The sequence below is a fragment of the Terrapene carolina genome, unplaced genomic scaffold (assembly GCF_002925995.2).
Source record: "Terrapene carolina triunguis isolate 2854851 unplaced genomic scaffold, T_m_triunguis-2.0 Scaffold449, whole genome shotgun sequence".
Lineage (NCBI taxonomy): Eukaryota > Metazoa > Chordata > Testudines > Emydidae > Terrapene > Terrapene triunguis.
Window position 1 is genome coordinate 2708016 of NW_020664800.1, and position 17988 is coordinate 2726003.

At 47.4% G+C, this 17988-nt stretch overlaps 1 protein-coding gene across 1 annotated transcript in view; it reads left to right on the forward strand.

Moving 5' to 3' along the window:
- The window catches only part of FAM166A (family with sequence similarity 166 member A), a 47236-nt gene that overhangs the window by 21020 nt on the left and 8228 nt on the right, over positions 1-17988 (forward strand). Inside the window, exons 3-6 of the mRNA XM_026658470.1 lie at positions 5809-6200; positions 9014-9131; positions 11638-11732; positions 17019-17136. Of these exons, the coding sequence (XP_026514255.1) occupies positions 5809-6200; positions 9014-9131; positions 11638-11732; positions 17019-17136 (723 nt within the window). The remainder of the gene's footprint in view (positions 1-5808; positions 6201-9013; positions 9132-11637; positions 11733-17018; positions 17137-17988) is intronic.

Consider the following 17988-nt stretch of genomic DNA (forward strand, 5'->3'; position numbering starts at 1 on the left):
TGTTCTTTGTAAACATTATTAGTGATTATTTTTTGTTTTCTTCCAGGTCATTAACAAAATATTAAATAGCGTAAGGCCAAGAACCGATCCCTGCAGGACCCCATTGGAAATATGCCACCCTCATTGACCGTTCCCTATTTACAGTTAGATTTTGAGACCTATCAGGTAGCCAGTTTTTAATCCATTTAATGTGTGCCATGTTAATTTCATATCATTCTAGTATTTTAATCAAAATGCCTTCTGTACCAAGTCAAATATTTTACAGAAGTCTAGAAAAACAAGGTGGATGAGGTAATATCTTTTATTGGACCAACTTCTGTTGGTGAGAGAAACGTGCTTTCAAGATTACACAGAGCTCTTCCTCTGGTCTGGGAAACTAACTCAGTCCTGGTCTACACGACAGAGTTAACTAAAATGTAGCTCCTGCAGATGTAATTCACCCACTACACCAACTTAACTCCACCTCTGCAAGAGGTGTAGCACTTAGGTTGATGCAGTTAGGTTGATGCAGTGTCAGTGTAGACATTGCATTGCTTACATCGACTGTTTCTGCCTTTCTGAAGCCACCCCACAACACCCCATACTGACAATTAAGTCAGTGTAAGCGCTTCTGGTGAGGATGTGCACCGCCGACACAAGGAGCGTAGTGTGGACAGGCAAAAGCAATTTAATTACTTCCGTGGTCATACATCAACGTAACTTAGGTCAACTTAATTTTGTAGTGTAGACTTACCCTGAGAGAGTCACTGCTAAATACAAGGGGGAACAGATTGTTTAGCATAAGAGTTAACACATATTTCAAGGGACCATTCAAGATGAAGTGGCCCGTTAACACCTCTCCAGTCATAAGCGGGGACAGGAAGGGAGGGAGCAGCTGGGAGGGTTGTATGTGGGTTATGGATTGTTGTAATAAGCCATAAATCCAGCATCTCTGTTCAGTCCATGATATTTTAGTTCTAGCAAAGTGATGAATTTAAGCGCCCGGGCTCTGGGGAGAAGGCTCTGAGGGTATGTCTACACTTCAAAATTAGGTCAAATTTATAGAAGTAGATTTTTAGGAAGTGATTTTACAGTCGATTCTGTGTGTCCCCACTAAGCGCATTAAGTCGCCAGAGTGCATCCACAGTACCGTGGCTAGCGTCGACTTTCGGAGCATTGCACTGTGGGTAGCTATCCCACAGTTCCCGCAGTCTCCGCTGCCCATTGGAATTCTGAGCTCCCAATACCTGATGGGGCAAAAACATTGTCACGGGTGGTTTTGGGTACATGTCGTCAGTCATCCCTCCCTCCGTGAAAGCAACAGCAGACAATTGTTTCGTGCCTTTTTTCCGTGCAGATGCCATACTGCTTTCAGCAGACGGTGCAGTAGGACTGCTAGCGGTCGTCATCCAATCACCGCTTCTGCTGCAACTCTGCTCTCCTGGTGCCATGAATCCACCTCGCAGGTCCTCTTGTCATTCGGTATAAATATCTATTCTCGTGGCATCCGTCGTCTCTGCTCTCCTGCAGACGCCATGCCATGGCAAGCATGGCGCCCGCTCAGCTCACCGCTGCTGTTGTGAGCATTGTAAACACCTTGCGCATTATCCTGCAATATGTGCAGAACCAGAACCTGCAAAAGCAGGTGAGGAGGCGACGGCAGCGCGATCATGATAGTGATGAGGACATGGACACAGACTTCTTTCAAAGCACAGGCCCTGCAATTTGGACATCATGGTGGTAATGTGGCAGGTTCATGCCATGGAATGCCGATTCTGGGCCCGGGAAACAAGCACAGACTGGTGGGACCGCATAGTGTTGCAGGTCTGGGATGATTCCCAGTGGCTGCGAAACTTTCTCATGCGTAAGGACACTTTCATGGAACTTTGTGACTTGCTTTCCCCTGCCCTGAAGTGCCAGAATACCAAGATGAGGGCAGCCCTCACAGTTGATAAGTGAGTGGCGATAGCCCTCTGGAAGCTTGCAACGCCAGACAGCTACCAGTCAGTCGGAAATCAATTTGGAGTGTGTAAATCTACTGTGAGGGCTGCTGTGATCCAAATAGCCAACGCAATCACTGAGCTGCTGCTATCAAGGGTAGTGACTCTGGGAAATGTGCAGGTCATAGTGGATGGCTTTGTTGCAATGAGATTTCCTAACTGTGGTGGGGCGATAGATGGAACGCATATCCCTATCTTGGGACTGGACCGCCTTGGCAGCCAGTACATAAACCGCAAGGGGTACTTTTCAATGGTGCTGCAAGCACTGGTGTATCACAAGGGACGTTTCACCGACATCAACGTGGGATGGCCGGGAAAGGTACATGACGCTCGCATCTTCTGGAACTCTGGTCTGTTTGAACAGCTGCAGGAAGGGAAGGAATCTGACAAATCACAAATCTGACATCAGGAATCATAATACTCAAAAACCAGTGGGAGAACACTTTAACCTGTCTGGCCATTCTATGACAGACCTGCGGGTGGCTATCTTAAAACAGAAAAACTTCAAAAACAGACTCCAACGAGAGACTGCTGAGCTGGAATTGATATGCAAACTAGACACAATCAACTCAGGGCTAAATAGGGATTGGGAATGGCTGAGCCATTACAAACATTGAATCTATCTCCCCTTGTAAGTATTCTCACACTTGCTTCTTATCAAACTGTCTGTACTTGGCTACCTTGATTATCACTTCAAAAGGTTTTTTTTCTCTTACTTAATTGGCCTCTCAGAGTTGGTAAGACAACTCCCACCTGTTCATGCTCTCTGTATGTGTGTGTATATATATCTCCTCGATATGTTTCACTCAATATGCATCCGAAGAAGTGGGTTGTAGCCCACGAAAGCTTATGCTCTAATAAATTTGTTAGTCTCTAAGGTGCCACAAGTACTCCTGTTCTTCTTGCGGATACAGACTAACACGGCTGCTACTCTGAAACCTGCAGGAAGGGACTCACTTCCCAGACCAGTAAATAACTGTTTGGGACGTTGAAATGCCTATAGTTATCCTTGGGGACCCAGCCTACCCCTTAATGCCATGGCTCATGAAGCCATACAGAGGCACCCTGGACAGTAGTAAAGAGCTGTTCAACTATAGGCTGAGCAAGCGCAGAATGGTGGTAGAATGTGCATGTGGACATTTAAAAGCGCGCTGGCGCAGTTTACTGACTCGGTTAGACGTCAGCGAAACCAATATTCCAATTGTTATTGCCACTTGCTGTGTGCTCCACAATATCTATGAGAGTAAGGGGGAGATGTTTATGGTGGGGTGGGAGGTTGAGGCAAATCGCCTGGCCGCTGATTACACGCAGCCAGACACCAGGGTGATTAGAAGAGCACAGCAGGGTGCGCTGTGCATCAGAGAAGCTTTGAAAACCAGTTTCCTGACTGGCCAGGCTATGGTGTGACAGTTCTGTTTGTTTCTCCTTGATGAAAACCTGCCCCCTTGGCTCACTCTACTTCCCTGTAAGCCAACCACCCTCCCCCCTTTGATCACCGCTAGCAGAGGCAATAAAGTCATTATTGTTTCAAAATCATGCATTCTTTATTAATTCATCACACAAATAGGGGGATAACTGCCAAGGTAGCCCAGGAGGGGTGGGGGAGGAGGGAAGCACTGAGTGGGGTGGTGGATGAAGGGAGGAGGGAAGGAAAAGGCCACACTGCACTTCAAAACTTATTGAATGCCAGCTTTCTGTTGCTTGGGCAGTCCTCTGGGGTGGAGTGGTTGGGTGCCCGGAAGCCCCCCCTCCGCGTTCTTGGGTGTCTGGGTGAGGAGGCTATGGAACTTGGGGAGGAGGGCGGGTGGTTACACAGGGGCTGTAGCGGCGGTCTGTGCTCCTGCTGCCTTTACTGCAGCTCCACCAGATGCCGGAGCATATCAGTTTGATCCCCTAGTAGCCTCAGCATTGCCTCCTGCCTCCTCTCATCGCACTGCCGCCATCTCTCATCTTGCACCTGCCACCTCCCCTCTCGTTCGTCTCTCCTGTCCTCGCGTTCATTTTCTGCTTTCCTGGACTCTGACATTGTTTGCCTCCACGCATTCTGCTGAGATCTTTCAGTGCGTGAGGACTGCATGAGCTCAGAGAACATTTAATCGCGAGTGCATTTTTTCGCCTTCTTATCTGCGCTAGCCTCTGGGACGGAGATGATAGGCGGAGCGTTGAAACATTTGCAGCTGCAGGAGGAAAAAAAGGGAGAGTAATATTTAAAAAGACACATTTTAGAGAACAATGGGTAGACACTTTCATGGTGAACCAAGCTGTTAACATTACATAGCACAGGTGCTTTCGGTACAAGGTCGCATTTTGCCTCTTATATTGAGGGCCTGCCCGTGAGAGATCACACACGCAGGGGCGGGCAACCGAATTCGGCTTGCAGGCAGCCATGGTAAGCCACAGTCTTTCGGCTTCTTCAACCTTCACAACATGTGGGAATGGTTTCAAACAGCAGCGCCCTCCTTTCCCATACCAAGCACCTGTTGGGTTGGCCATTTAAAAGGAGGGGCTGTACTGGTCGCAAATGCATCCCAAGTCTTCAGGGCAAATTAATCATTAAACACACTTGCTTTTAAACCATGCATTATATTTACAAAGGTGCACTCACCAGACGTGCCTTCTCTGGCTTCATGGTCCGTGATTCCACCTTGGAAGGGTTGGGAGGGTATTGGATCCAGGGTGATGAACAGTTCCTGGCTGTCAGGGAGAATGGTTTCTCCACTTGCGTGCTGTGCACTATCCTCATCACCCTCCACCTCCTCATCTTCCTCGTCCCCAAAATCCGCATCCCTGTTGCAGGAGTCCGCGGACGGGGTGGGGTAGTGGCAGGGACCACCCCTTAGAATTGCATGCAGCTCATCATAGAAGCGGCATATCTGAGGCTCTGACCCGGAGCGGCCGTTTGCCTCTTTGGTTTTTTGGTAGGCTTGCCTGAGCTCCTTAATTTTCATGCGGCACTGCTGGGGGTCCCTGTTGTAGCCTCTGTCCATCATGCCCTTGGAGATTTTTTCAAATATTTTGGCATTTCGTCTTTTGGAATGGAGTTCTGATAGCATGGATTTGTCTCCCCAAACAGTGATCAGATCCAGTACCTCCCGTTCGGACCATGCTGGAGCTGTTTTGTGATTCTGGAACTGCATGGTCACCTGTGCTGATGAGCTCGCCACGCTGGCCAAACAGGAAATGAAATTCAAAAGTTCCCGGGGCTTTTGCTATGTACCTGGCTAGTGCATCGGAGTTGAAAGTGCTGTCCAGAGCAGTCACATTGGAGCACTCTGGGATAGCTCCCGGAGGCCAATATCGTCGAATTGCATTCACACTACCCCAAATTCGACCTGGCGATGTCGATTTCAGCACTAATCCCCTTGTCAGGGGGGAGTACAGAAATCAATTTTAAGAGCCCTTTAAGTCGACAAAAATGGCTTCGTCGTGTGGACGGGTGCAGGGTTAAATCGATCTAATGCTGCTAAAGTCGACCTAAACTTGTAGTGTAGACCAGAGCTAAGTAACTAGACTGTGCTAAGGCGTTATGATGGGACAGATTGGGGGATACCTGAGGGGCTCTGATCTCATTCCGTTGGCTCCAGGGGAGTGTCTATAGCATGCCTCAAAAATGTTCATGTTAATGTCACTGCTGCTAGGAGATCTGCTCATATGTGTGTGCAGCACTGCAGCTTTCGATATGTCTGTCGTCTGGGCACAGTGGGACCTCCCCAGTGCACATAGTCTGTGGGACAGACCTTCCCCCGCCCCCCTTGAAATGGGCACTCTCTCCTTCTCCTGATTACTTCCAGATACACATCCATGTAGCTTGGATTGCTCTGTTTTACAGGGTTCATTCCCTACCAAAATGCCCAGTTTGGACCATGCTATCCAACACCAGCCACTGAATCAAGAGCCCCACTGCTAATGCTCCTGCCAGCACAGGTACAACAGTCGTGGGTGGACACAGACACTGGTGACTCCACGCAGCGACGTGAACAGAGAAAACATATCCCCTGCCATCCTGGCATTAGATTGGCATGTGGGCATGGATGGAGGAGTTCGTCCTCCCCTACTGGTATGCAACTGGCATCTGGGCAGGAGGAGAGGAAGGCACCCTGCTATCCTGACATTGCACTGGCATGTGGGCAGCAAAAGAATCGTGGACCCTGCCATCCTGATGTGGCACTGGCTTGTGGGCAGGGATGGAGGAGCTCTCCCTGCCTCCGTGGAACCAAACAGGTATGTGGGCGTGGATGGGCGAGAGCTCTGTGCCACACGTCTCCTGCAGAGAGAGGCCGCGTGGAGAAGGTTCGCTCTGTTACACTCTGTGGCTCTACACAGGGAGTGATCTGGGTCAAGCTGGCTTTGTGCTGGCATGGAGAAGTCCCTACCATTCTGGTACTCTCCAGGCCTGTGAGCACATGGGGATTTTGAGAGTTCCCTGCCAGACCTACAGCACACAGTTGTGTAGACACGGTGGGAGTTCTCTCTACCCAGGTATGTGGACACAAAGAGAGTTCTCTCTGCTGTCCTTACACTGTTCAGGTATGTGAGCACGGAAAGGGGTATGCTGCTGCCCAGAGATGTGCGGGGATGGATGGTGATGAGTTCACTCTGCCACACTGCAAACGTACATGAGCATGGGCGAGATCTCCCTGCTATTCTGGTATTACCAAGAACTTCCTACAGGCCTGGAAGAGGGAGAATCTGGAATGGCACTGCCCTGGTATGTGGGCAAGGGGGAGAGTTCTGTGCCTCACTACTACTATCCAGTGCATAGATTCATAGATCTTAATGCTGGAATGGTGATGTCCTGCATGACACAGAGTGCAGAACCTCCCCCAGTGATTCCTGCATCAAGCTCAACAACTTCTGGTTGTGCTAGAGCAGATCTTTTAGAAAAACATCCAATCTTGATTTAGAAATTGTCAGTGATGGAGAATCCACCATGACCCTTGGTGAGTTGATCCAACGGTTAATTACCCTCACTGTGAAAAATGTCTGCCTTATTTCTGTTCTATATAAGTGCATACACCATGCTCATCACTATAGAACCCGGGGGAGGAAGGGGCAGATCCACAGTAATATTTAGGCACCTCCCGCCTGGTCAGGATTCTCAGCTGAGAGCCCGCTCCTGGCGTTAGGCACCTAAGCCAGGTCAGTTCTTGCTTACAAAGCATGGAAGAGTCCCCATTACAGCCAATGGGTCAGGGTGTTCACCTTGAAGGTGGCAGACCTGGGTTCAAATCCCTAGTCTGTCTAATTTGGAGCAGGGATCTGAACCCAGGTCTGCCACCTCCCTGGGGAGTGTCCTAATCACCAAGCTATTGCATACTCAGGAGGGTGCTCTCACTCTCTCCTGTTGAAGCTGTTCTACTTTCGATAACTAAATCTTCATGGGAGCCGGGACCGGAATTCAAGGGTCCACCCACTTTACAGCTTAGTACTTAGGGCATGCACCTGGGTAGTCATTTTTACTCCCTCTCCATCCCAACGAATATTTAATCACTCTATTTAGTTTAGCCAAGAGAAGGCTAAGAAGTGACTTGATCATTTAGGGGAAGGTTTCTGGCCTGTGTTAGACAGGAGTTCAGACTACATCATCATACTGAAATCTATGAATCTATGCCAAGGGCGCCGGAACGGGGCGGGATCCGGGCCCCATCACTTTTAAAAGTGCCTCAGGGGGAAGAGGCAGAGTGAGGGCGGGGCCTAGGAGGAGGGGAGGGGCCTTGAGGGAGGAGTGGGGTGGAGCCCACAGTCCAGGCACTGGTGGCCCCCCTGCTTCTAGGAAGCTTCTGGTGCTCCTGATTTATGCACAATGATTTAGGCACGGGGGGCGGGCTATGGGGGACGGGTTTCAGTAGTATGCTGGCACTCTCCAGGTTTGTACATGGCCATAAGGAAACCTTCGTGCTTTGCTACCACTGGCCATAATGGAATTTTCGGATACCAGCAGTATGTAGGTGCATGAGCAGGAGGGGAACTCCTGAACAGAACTACTATGTGGGTATGAAAGAGGAGTTTTCCATGCCTGAATTTTGGTTTTTGAACCATTTCCTGTTTCTCTGTTTTTGTTGTTTTTGTCTTTTATTCCTTTTTTGAAAAAAGTCTCTCTACTCTCACCCCATTGGAGCTAATCGGACCAGTCATGGGAGCAAAGAGAAACCGAGTAATTTACTAAAGTGCAGCTCCACTCTTATTACTGGCAAGGACACCGTCTGAGTCAGCAGATTGCTTTGCAGTGGGTACGTCTACACAGCAACAATACCCCCCGTGGCAGTGACTCTTGGAGCTGTGAGTCAGCTGACAGCCTCCCAGGGCTCATGCTACGGGGCTAAAAGTAGCCGTGTAGGTGTTCAGGCTTGGGCTGAAGCCCAGGCTCTGAGATTCTCTCCTCTCACCAGGTCTCAGAGCCTGGACATCTATTTTTAGCCCTGTAGCATGAGCCCAAGTTAATTGACCAGGGGGGAGGGGGGGACGGTTGCTGTGTCGACGTACTCTCTGTGTGTCTAATCATAGCTGCTGATTTTAGTGACAGAACCAAGATTTTACTGTGTTTTATTCCTTTTAACCCTGTAGCACCAACCCAGCTATGGGAGAGTGTGCTGCAGTCTGTTCCTTGCTATGAGTGAAAAGGATTCCTTACCAGGTTATAATCAGTCATGCTTGTGCAAATCCACTGAAGGCAGAGATTAGGTGATTTTCCCCAAGCAAGTCAGTAGCAGTGTTGGATGCAGATCCAAGGAGTCCTGCATCCTTGTCCCTTGCTCTAAGGACTAGTTTATAGGACCGATTTTCAAAAGATTTCGGCACTTAACAGCTCCCATTATTCTCAGCTGAACCCTTGAAAATTTGCCATGGCTAGCCAGCTGATCTGCCATATTAGTGACTGCACAAGAGTTTCTCAGATTAGTCCCAGGTGTTAAAGTACAGTAAAGGGATAAAAACAGGCAGGAGATGTGATCTGTGGGCTCTGGCAATGCTGGGAACATAAGAGACCCAAGAGAGGAAGAAGATTTCATTGGCCCTTGTTTTACTTTGGTTTTCAGCCTGTTAGGATTGAGGGAGTGCCTTTGGATGCAGTGACTGAGACAGTGGATCTAAGCAGATACAATCAGCTCCCACAGCTGGATGTCCCAAACCTGATCCAACGGAAAGCCATTTCAGGTAGGAGAGAACAAGACCACATACAGGATTAGCCCAAGCAGTTACTCAACCATTTCACTGCAAAATGAACGTTCTCCTCATCCTCTTTTCCCTCTGAAAATCTTAGAAATTTGCCAGTGGCTTCCACTCCATTGCAAAGAGGTGTATCATTATTCACATTTCACAGATGGAGAAACCAAGACACAGAGGCTGGATGAGTGGCGCAAGGCCAGCTGGGTTAAACAGATCTATGGATGCCTGATTTGGTTTAGCAACTCCTCATTGGTTGAGTTTTGATTACAATCCAAATTCCTTTTTTCCCCAATCACAAAGGCCCAAATTCAGGAAGTTACTTAGGTGCCTATCTGTCCCTTCAGGCACCTACGTTCAACATTTAAGTGCCAATGAAATTCTCAAACCAGCTGCTCACCTGCTGCCTATGCTGTAGTTAACTAAGTTTTCATGGTGGGCATATGCAGAACCCCTAAGTCCAGACACCACCCCAGAGCTAATGAGCTATTCAGAGCTCTTGCCCTGATGGCCCTGAAGCAGGGTGCCCAAACTGCCCCATCTCACCGGTGGGGCCCTATCTGGGAGGTGTGCACACCTAAGACCTGATACCAGCACAAAAGACAGCCCTCGGAGCATGCATTTTTTGTGTGTGTGTGCACCCATCCAGGTAATTAAGGAATTCACCTGGGATAATCATAGAATAGCAATAGAGTAGCAGTGCCCTGACGAATCCAGGCCTCTAATAAGTGCTAATGTTACACCTTGAGAACAATGCTTGCTTTCTGGAAATTTTAGTTTATTAAATCAAGTTTTATGAGGTCTACCACTCAGTGACCCTACAGGCAAAATCTCTTTCAAGCATATTCTGTAACATTCATATTCTTAAAGTGAGAGCTTCTATTCTTCAAATTACCTACATTAAATGGAACAATAAATCAAATATTAATACATACAAATTCAATTCTAAATATAGTGTTCTGGAAAATAAAACCATTTCATGAAGTACAATCATTCCAAGGTCCTCACAATAATTTAAGTATCGGGGGTAGCTGTGTTAGTCTGTATCCACAAAAACAACAAGGAGTCCGGTGGCACCTTAAAGACTAACAGATTTATTTGGGCATACGCTTTCAGGAAAAAACCTCCCCTCTTCAGAAAAATTGAGGTTTTTTACCCATGAAAGCATATGCCCAAATAAATGTTAGTCTTTAAGGTGCCACCGGACTCACAATTTAAGCTGGAGTCATATCTATATACATTCCACCAGCATTAGCAGGGATTAAACCATCACATTCAGACTCACATCATAGAGCATTGTCACTTCAGCTATAGGAGTAACTAGCATCAGTGCTACCTTGCTATCCTCAGTGTGGACCAGGCCACAAAGGGAGGCATAACACATGCTTTGCCAAGGGGATCGACAACAATTTATAAGACAGCAGTTCAGTGTTGGGCATCATGACTCCTGGGTTTTATTCCTGGGTCTGGGAAGAGACTGGTCATGCAGTTAGACACAGCAGAGACAACCCCACAGTTTGGCACATTCCTTCTGAAAGACAGTATGGCAACATGGATGAGGCTTAGGTCTATCTGACCAAGGTTCTGTTTTCAGCTGTGCCTGGAGTGACTGTTACCTAATCCATGAAACATGTGAATGAGAGTTGCCTCCCCTCAGGCAGGGGTATGAGGCCTTCGTTCATAAAAAGGGTCGCAAAGTGCACACACAAAAGTTATTTGCTTCTCTGCTCCGTCCCTGAGATGTTACAGACCTATGATGAGATGCATGGCACTTGGAAAGGCTGAGCCAGAGGGTTGGTGCCTATTTTACAAGGCCACGTGGGGCTACTGCACCAGAAAGTTATCTCCTCTTAATCCCTTCTGGGTGGGGGCAGAAAAGAAAGTACAGTCTTATCGGTCTGGAGTGGATGAGGTACATCCCTGGCTCCAATAGCTGAAGGTCTAGGGAGCAGAATTACCTTGCCTCCAAAGGGAGCCTCTGTCTATGGGAGGAGGAGATTCTGAATTCTTTTTTTTTATTCTTCCCTTGTTTTGCCTTTCCCCCCCTTTCTAGCTTCTTTCTTCTCTGATCCTCAGTGAGAAGTTGCTGGAGGGGAAAAGGAACACGAGGAATGAAAGATGGACTTCATGTTTCTTATACTTGGCTATGTATTCCATTACGACATACCATTCACAGGGCTTTTGGTTATGAGGAAACAGTATTTCTGTTCCCATTATATGAAGGTCATATATAGATAAAGAGGCCCCTCCAGCTCTCAGGATTTTCCCTGGGATAATGAAAAAAGCCATGTTTCAAAATGACCAATGGGTGTGAAATATCTGATTTTAAAATTTAATCTAGAGATGGTTTAAAAAAATCTGAATTTGCCAAAAATAGGACTTTAAATATATGTATCTAATTCTCCCAAATGCTCCTGCTTGTATATTGTTGAGCCCCAAACAGTGTGTAGTGATGTGTTCTCAAGCAATTAATGTGCTCTCTTCTCTTCACCTAAAGGCTACACTGGATTCGTACCGCGCTTCACCTGGATCATGGGTGTTAACTACCTCAAGGGAGTTAAAGATGCCATGAATGAATTTGACAGAAATCAGGTAAATTATAGCGACATGCATTTTTTCAGCAAACTGATTTAGGCCTTGACCCATCTCTCATTGAGAATCTTTCCTTTGACTGTAACAGGAGCTGGATGTGGGCTCTTCTATATTCAGGATAAAGCTCTCCTAGGTAATAAGCTGAAGAAATGTCATTTGCCGTAACTGATTAGAATGAACTGAAAAGCCGTTCCATTTCTGATTTATCAACTAAGCAAAGTGACAATGATACTATATTAGAGAGACAAGGTGAGTAGGATAATATCTTTTATTGGACCAACTTTTCTTGGTGGGACAGAAAACTTGTCTCTCCCACCAAGAGAACTTGGTCCAATAAATGATATTTACATCACCCACCTTGTCTCTTTAATTCCTGGGACCGACACAGCTACAACACAGCATTACAATGCTGCTATATGGCTGCTAAGATGTACACCATAAATACCTGATAATGGGTAGCATGTCAGTAGGATACTGCTAGATCATCTCCTTTTCTTCACTCAGCAACTTCTTATAAGACCCAGGCTCTGTAACAATGCCCAAAGCACTCACTTAGGCCGGGTCTACCCTAGGAAATTAGGTTGGTATAACTACGTTCCTCAGGAGTGTAAAAAATCCACACCCCGAGTGATGCAGTTATACTGACCTAACCCATGGTATTGACAGCACTATGTCGATAGGAGGGCTTCTCCTGCCAACTAGCTGCTGCCTCTCCGGGGGTGGAGTCCCTGCTCTGATGGGAGAAGCCTTCCCGTCTGCAACGTTTTGAGTGCAGTCCTTCCCTTAATTCTAACTCAGACCTTCCTTGAATTCATGGGAGTTTTGCTTGAAGAAGCACTCTGTAAAGCCTAAACCTCGAGGTTTATCCCTCTACTTGCACTCTTATAATTTGCTCACATTACCCAGAGATTGAAGAGAGATTTCTGGATGCCATTTTTAACAATTTACTCTTCATTATTAAAAAGGGACCGTTTCAATGTTGTCAGCTCTTGTGATTTTATTAAATCACTAGCACCTGGAGTCAGGTGATTATATAATAATCTCAGCTTTTATTTAAAACAAAAAGTAAGTCTCTAGTCTTCATGGCTGAGGAGAAAAACTTGAGAATTTGACCCAAATGCCCTCTAAATGTTCAGAACTAGAAGAAAAATTAAAATAACTTCTCCCCCCCCCCCCAAATCTCATGATTTTGGGAGGCCCAACTCATAATTTTTTAATGTTTGAAGTTAGCAATACTACCATTTATACTCCCATACAGCATTTCATGGTGCACTACCTTCTCCCTACACCAGCTCCCTGTGAAATTTACCCTCTTGCTACACCTCATGATGTCCCATCCTCTCCAATGAACATCACCCCATATTAATTCTTATTATTATTATTACAGTAGTGCCTAGCAGCACCCTGTAATGTTCTGCCTTTTGTGTTAAATCCCACTTCACACTCCCAGTGATGTCCCAGTGCACCACTGTAGACAATTCAGTGAAAAGCTCTGCACAACATGCAGCATCAGTCAAAAGACCAAATAAATGGCTTGTGGAACTTAGTCACAAGATATCAAGGCCAATGGTTTAGTAGGATTCAGAAGCAAATTGGACACTTATATAGTTAACGAGATCATCCAGAATTACAGTAACAAAGATTTTAAAAATCCCAAGTGTTTTGGAAGGAATACGAACCCTTCTGCGTCAAGCCATGAAGCAGATGTTGTTCTCCACATTAACACGAGGAGAGCTTGTCTTGTGTTCTTTATTTGAACTTTACATCCAGCTAACAAGCACACACACCAGGCAACTCTCGTCTTATTAGCATTCACTGCATTGGGGTGTGAAGGGTGACCTTGAATTCATCAGGCAAACCCGCATGCTTACATAACAATAGATGCTGCTCCACATACACTTCCCCTTTCACAAAACAATTAATTTTAAACTTTTCTGTTTGATCACTTACCTCAACACAACTAACCCTGCAGAAAATCAACCGGTTTCAGTGTGTCTTTGCATTTTTGAAATTGTTCGGCCACTCTGTTTTTCTGGGTGGCGAACAGGCCAGATAGCTGAAGGGCCTTGAGATTGAATTGCTCTTGCGGTGGCATTGGTGTGTCCAGGGTGAAAGTAACTTAAAGGACTTACCGGTACGCCTGAGCAGGGGGGCGGGGCCTCACCCAGAAGGGGCGGGGCCTCAACCGGAAGAGGTGGGACCGTTAAATCCCCGGGCCCTTTAAATTGAGATTTAAAAGGCCCAGGGCTCTCCGGCTGCGGTAGCGGCACCTGGGAGTCCAGGCCCTTTAAATCACCGCCACAGCTACCAGCTGAGGAGGTGGCCAGGAGCCCCGGGGCTCTGGCAGCAATTTAAAGGATCTGGAGCTCCGGCCACTGCTGGGAGTCCCGGGCCCTTTAAATCACCGGCCTGGGGAAGCCAGTACAGTTGACAGTGTGCTGGCTCTTGCCAGTACGCCGTACCGGACCAGACCGGCTTACTTTCACCTCTGGGTGTGTCTGACATGTCATTACTAGTGAGCTCAATGGCTCTGTGCTGTGCTGGGTGGTTTGCAGCCCTGGCCTGGAGTCCTCAGGAAGCTGTTCCATTTCTAGGAGGACAAGTGAGGTCACAGCCAAGCATGTGGTGCTCGGCGGCTGCGGCTCTGGCGCCCGGGGCGTGAACCCCCTGAGCCCGGGCCTGCTGCGGGGACCCAGCTGGTGCAATCCTGCAGGCGGCCCCGGAGTGGGGACAGCAGGCCCCAGTCCCCCCGTCCCGCTTGGGTCCCGCAGGGGAACGAACGGGGCACCACATGCTTGGCACTTCCCCCCGTGGCAGTGGGAGCTGCAGCAGCGGCTGCTCCCGAGTCCCGAGTCTGGCTGCCCAGGTGGGGAGAACGAACAGCCGCCGCCTGGCCCCGGAAAGTTGGAGTCTGGGGAGGAGGCGGTCCCCTTACCATGCCTCCCTATTTTCCCGGACATGTCCGGCTTTTTGTAAATTCCTCCTGGACGGGGATTTGAGGACCAAAAAGCCAGACATGTCCGGGAAAATCCGAACATATGGTAACCCTATTGGTGTGAGATCTAGGGTGCAATTGACCTTAGATACGTGACCAGTCCTTTGGGACTGGGAGTAACCTGAATATTATTGTGCTTTTTGCTGTAAAGGACTACCTATCCCAAAGACAACTTGCCTGGGTGGCAAGATAGATGAGCGTACCCAAGGGGACTGTCTGTGACTCCATGTTTAAACTATCACAGTGCCTGAGGAGTTTATACTTGATACTTGTTTGGTGAAATCTAAATGTAGGCCTCACAGGCAATCTGGGGGGTTGTGCCCTGTTTTGTAACAGCCTGTCCTGAGGTTGGCACTCACGCTCGTGAGCTACTCCAGACAGCCTGACACCTTATACTTGACAAGAATTATGGGCCAGAACCTAAGTTATGGCTGAGAAGTACAGAACATGGCGGGGGAGCGGGAGGGCAGTGCTGTGTCAAAGATCACCTTTGCACTTCCACAATCCTAAGACTGATCTGTACCAGGCCTTCATAGAGTCCAGGCCAGAAGAGACCCTGTGATCATCTAGCCTGACCTCCTGTATCACACAGGCCAGAAACCTGCCCCAAAATACTTCCTAGAGCAGAACTTTTAAAAAATTTCTAATCTGGATTTTAAAATTACCTGTGATGGGGCAATTGGTAAACTGTTCCAATGGCTAATTACTCTCTCTATTAAAATGTATGCCTTATTTCCAAGCTGAATTTGTCTGGGTTCAACGTCCAGCCATGGGATCATGTTATACCTTTATCTGCTAGATTGAAGAGCCCATTCTCAAATATTTGTTCCCCATGTAGGTACCCAAACATATCCAAAAGAGGATATAGTGGTTTTGTGTTTTATCATTTTTCTGTGACTATGGTCTCGAATGAACTCACACAGAAAAATGATAAAAATACAGCAATCAGAACCCTGATTATGGGCCCCTGGAGCTGAGCCCTACGTAAATATGGTCATGGACGTGTAAATGTATGAAAAAAGGAGTATATAAAACCCGATACCTGAATGCTCACACGTGGGAGCCAGGGAGTGATTGTGTAGGTGGCTGCCCAAAACGTCATCTCTTGTGGTGCACTCCGCTGACTGTTTCTTCCATCTTTGTTTCTAATGGTCTCCATAAGATTGTAAGCATGTCAACATTGGGGGATGGCTTTAGCTTGTTCCAGTCTCAGGCTGTAACTATGCATGATCCAGGAAGTCGGTTTTTGCTATACTTTTTGTACTCTATCTCATTTCCTATTATTTCAGTTATCCTTTTCTGTACTAACTTAAGCTCATAAAGTCTCTGTGTGCGAGTCACCAATCTCAGACTCAGTAAAAGAACCTGTTATTAGTGACTGGTGTAATTTGCACTTTAAACGTACCATGTGGGATCCCACATGGTCAAACACCTTGCAGAATCAGTTACTGCAGAGAAGTAACTGTTCTTTACTAGCCCTCATGGTTGTAAAGAAAAGCTTTACAAAGTGACCCAAGTGTAAGCAATGCAGTGATGTCTGCCTGAGTCTGCAGAGAGCCTGGGACAATAGCACTAAGGGCGAGGCGTTGCCCCATGCATCTCAGTGTAGTGTTACCTCCAAGCACTGCTCTAGAGGGGTTCCCTCAGCATCATCCAGTGGAAAGTTGTTTGTGGCAGAAAGGGAAGGCTGTCTAGCCCTCCCCATCCAAGCAGAGTAACCCCCGCTGCCAGAAAAAATGCTGGGAATCCCCCTCCCTCTCTACAGCTGTGGGGAGGGAGGGAAATGGAGGAAGGGAGCCTCACTGCCTGTCCAGGGAGGATGAGAGCTCCAACCTACCTAAAGAGAATTAGTGGCATACTCTTCCGCAGATGGCTATTGTGTTGATGGGGCTTCTGCCCCTGCAGGGTTGGGGTGGGGGAAGCAATGCCATAGCATGGTGCAGTGCCATGGGTCCTGCAAGATGGTGAGCCTGTCGTCTAGTCACTGTAATCCATCTGTGACACGGTGAGCCTGGGGCCATGACTGCCATAGTCCAGCGCTACCATGGTGAGCCCCATGTCCCAGTCACTGCTGTCCAGCTGTGTCATGGTGAGCCAGTGTCCCGACACTGCAGTCCAGCTGTGCTATGCTGAGCCTAGTGTCCCAATTGCCCTAGTCCAGCTCCAATCTGACTCTGCTTTAGCATTAGTTTCAATTTTGTTGTGGTTGTACAAATGTGGATTAAAAATTGTATTAATTTGTATTGCAACACTTTCAATTTGAAAATAAAAGCTCCTATTTGTTCTTTCAGTTTATGGTAAGAAACCCAGTGTGGAACTTTGGTAAGAGACTACCACAGACATATTGGCCTAATAATAAAATTTACAGCAGCGCTGGACTGATACCTTTCTACACAGGCTTTGTACCAAGTAAGTTTATTCTCTGACCGAACATGAATCACTGAGATTATTTTTATAATTATTCGTATGTGGTGGCCTGAGTCCATGCAACACCCATTGTTCTAGGCCTCTACAAACAAAGAGACGGTCCATCCAGTAGAGCTTACAATCTAAATTTGACAAGAGACAACAGCTGGATGCAACAAACAGATGGGAGAAGCACAAAGAAACAGTGAGTCAGTTCTGTTCAGCAGGACAGGTCATTGTTACAGCACACCAGCTGCCTAACCACTGTTCATATTTTGGAGATATCACTGCGAAGGGGAGAGTTTTGAAGGAGGTACTTTCGTGGGAGTTTAAGTATGCTGCTTCCAAGCCTGAGGAGCAGCATGCCAGATAGCACTTGAAAATCTAATCGATAGGTGTCACTGGCAGAGCAGAATCAGGCGCCAACGTCTTGATAGTGAATAAGAGACGGGTAGGGTGGAGATAGGCCTGTGTAAGCGTTGGGAACTAGGAGAAGAGGATGGAACTAAGGATGGAGTCCTGTGGAACCCACACAGAAGGTTGGCGGGGGGATGAGGAGGCTCTTCCCAAAGAAATGCTGATGGAGCGCTTAGAAAGGTAGGAGGAGGACCAGGGTGCACAGTCACAAAAGCCAAGGAAGGACAAGATTTCAAGAAGAGGAGCATGATCATAGAATCATAGAATATCAGGGTTGGAAGGGACCTAGGGTGACCAGATGTCCCGATTTTATCGGGACAGTCCCGATTTGGGGGTCTTTTTCTTATATAGGCTCCTATTACCCCCCACTTGCTGTCTGGTCACCCTAAAGGGACCTCAGGAGGTCATCTAGTCCAACCCCCTGCTCAAAGCAGGAAA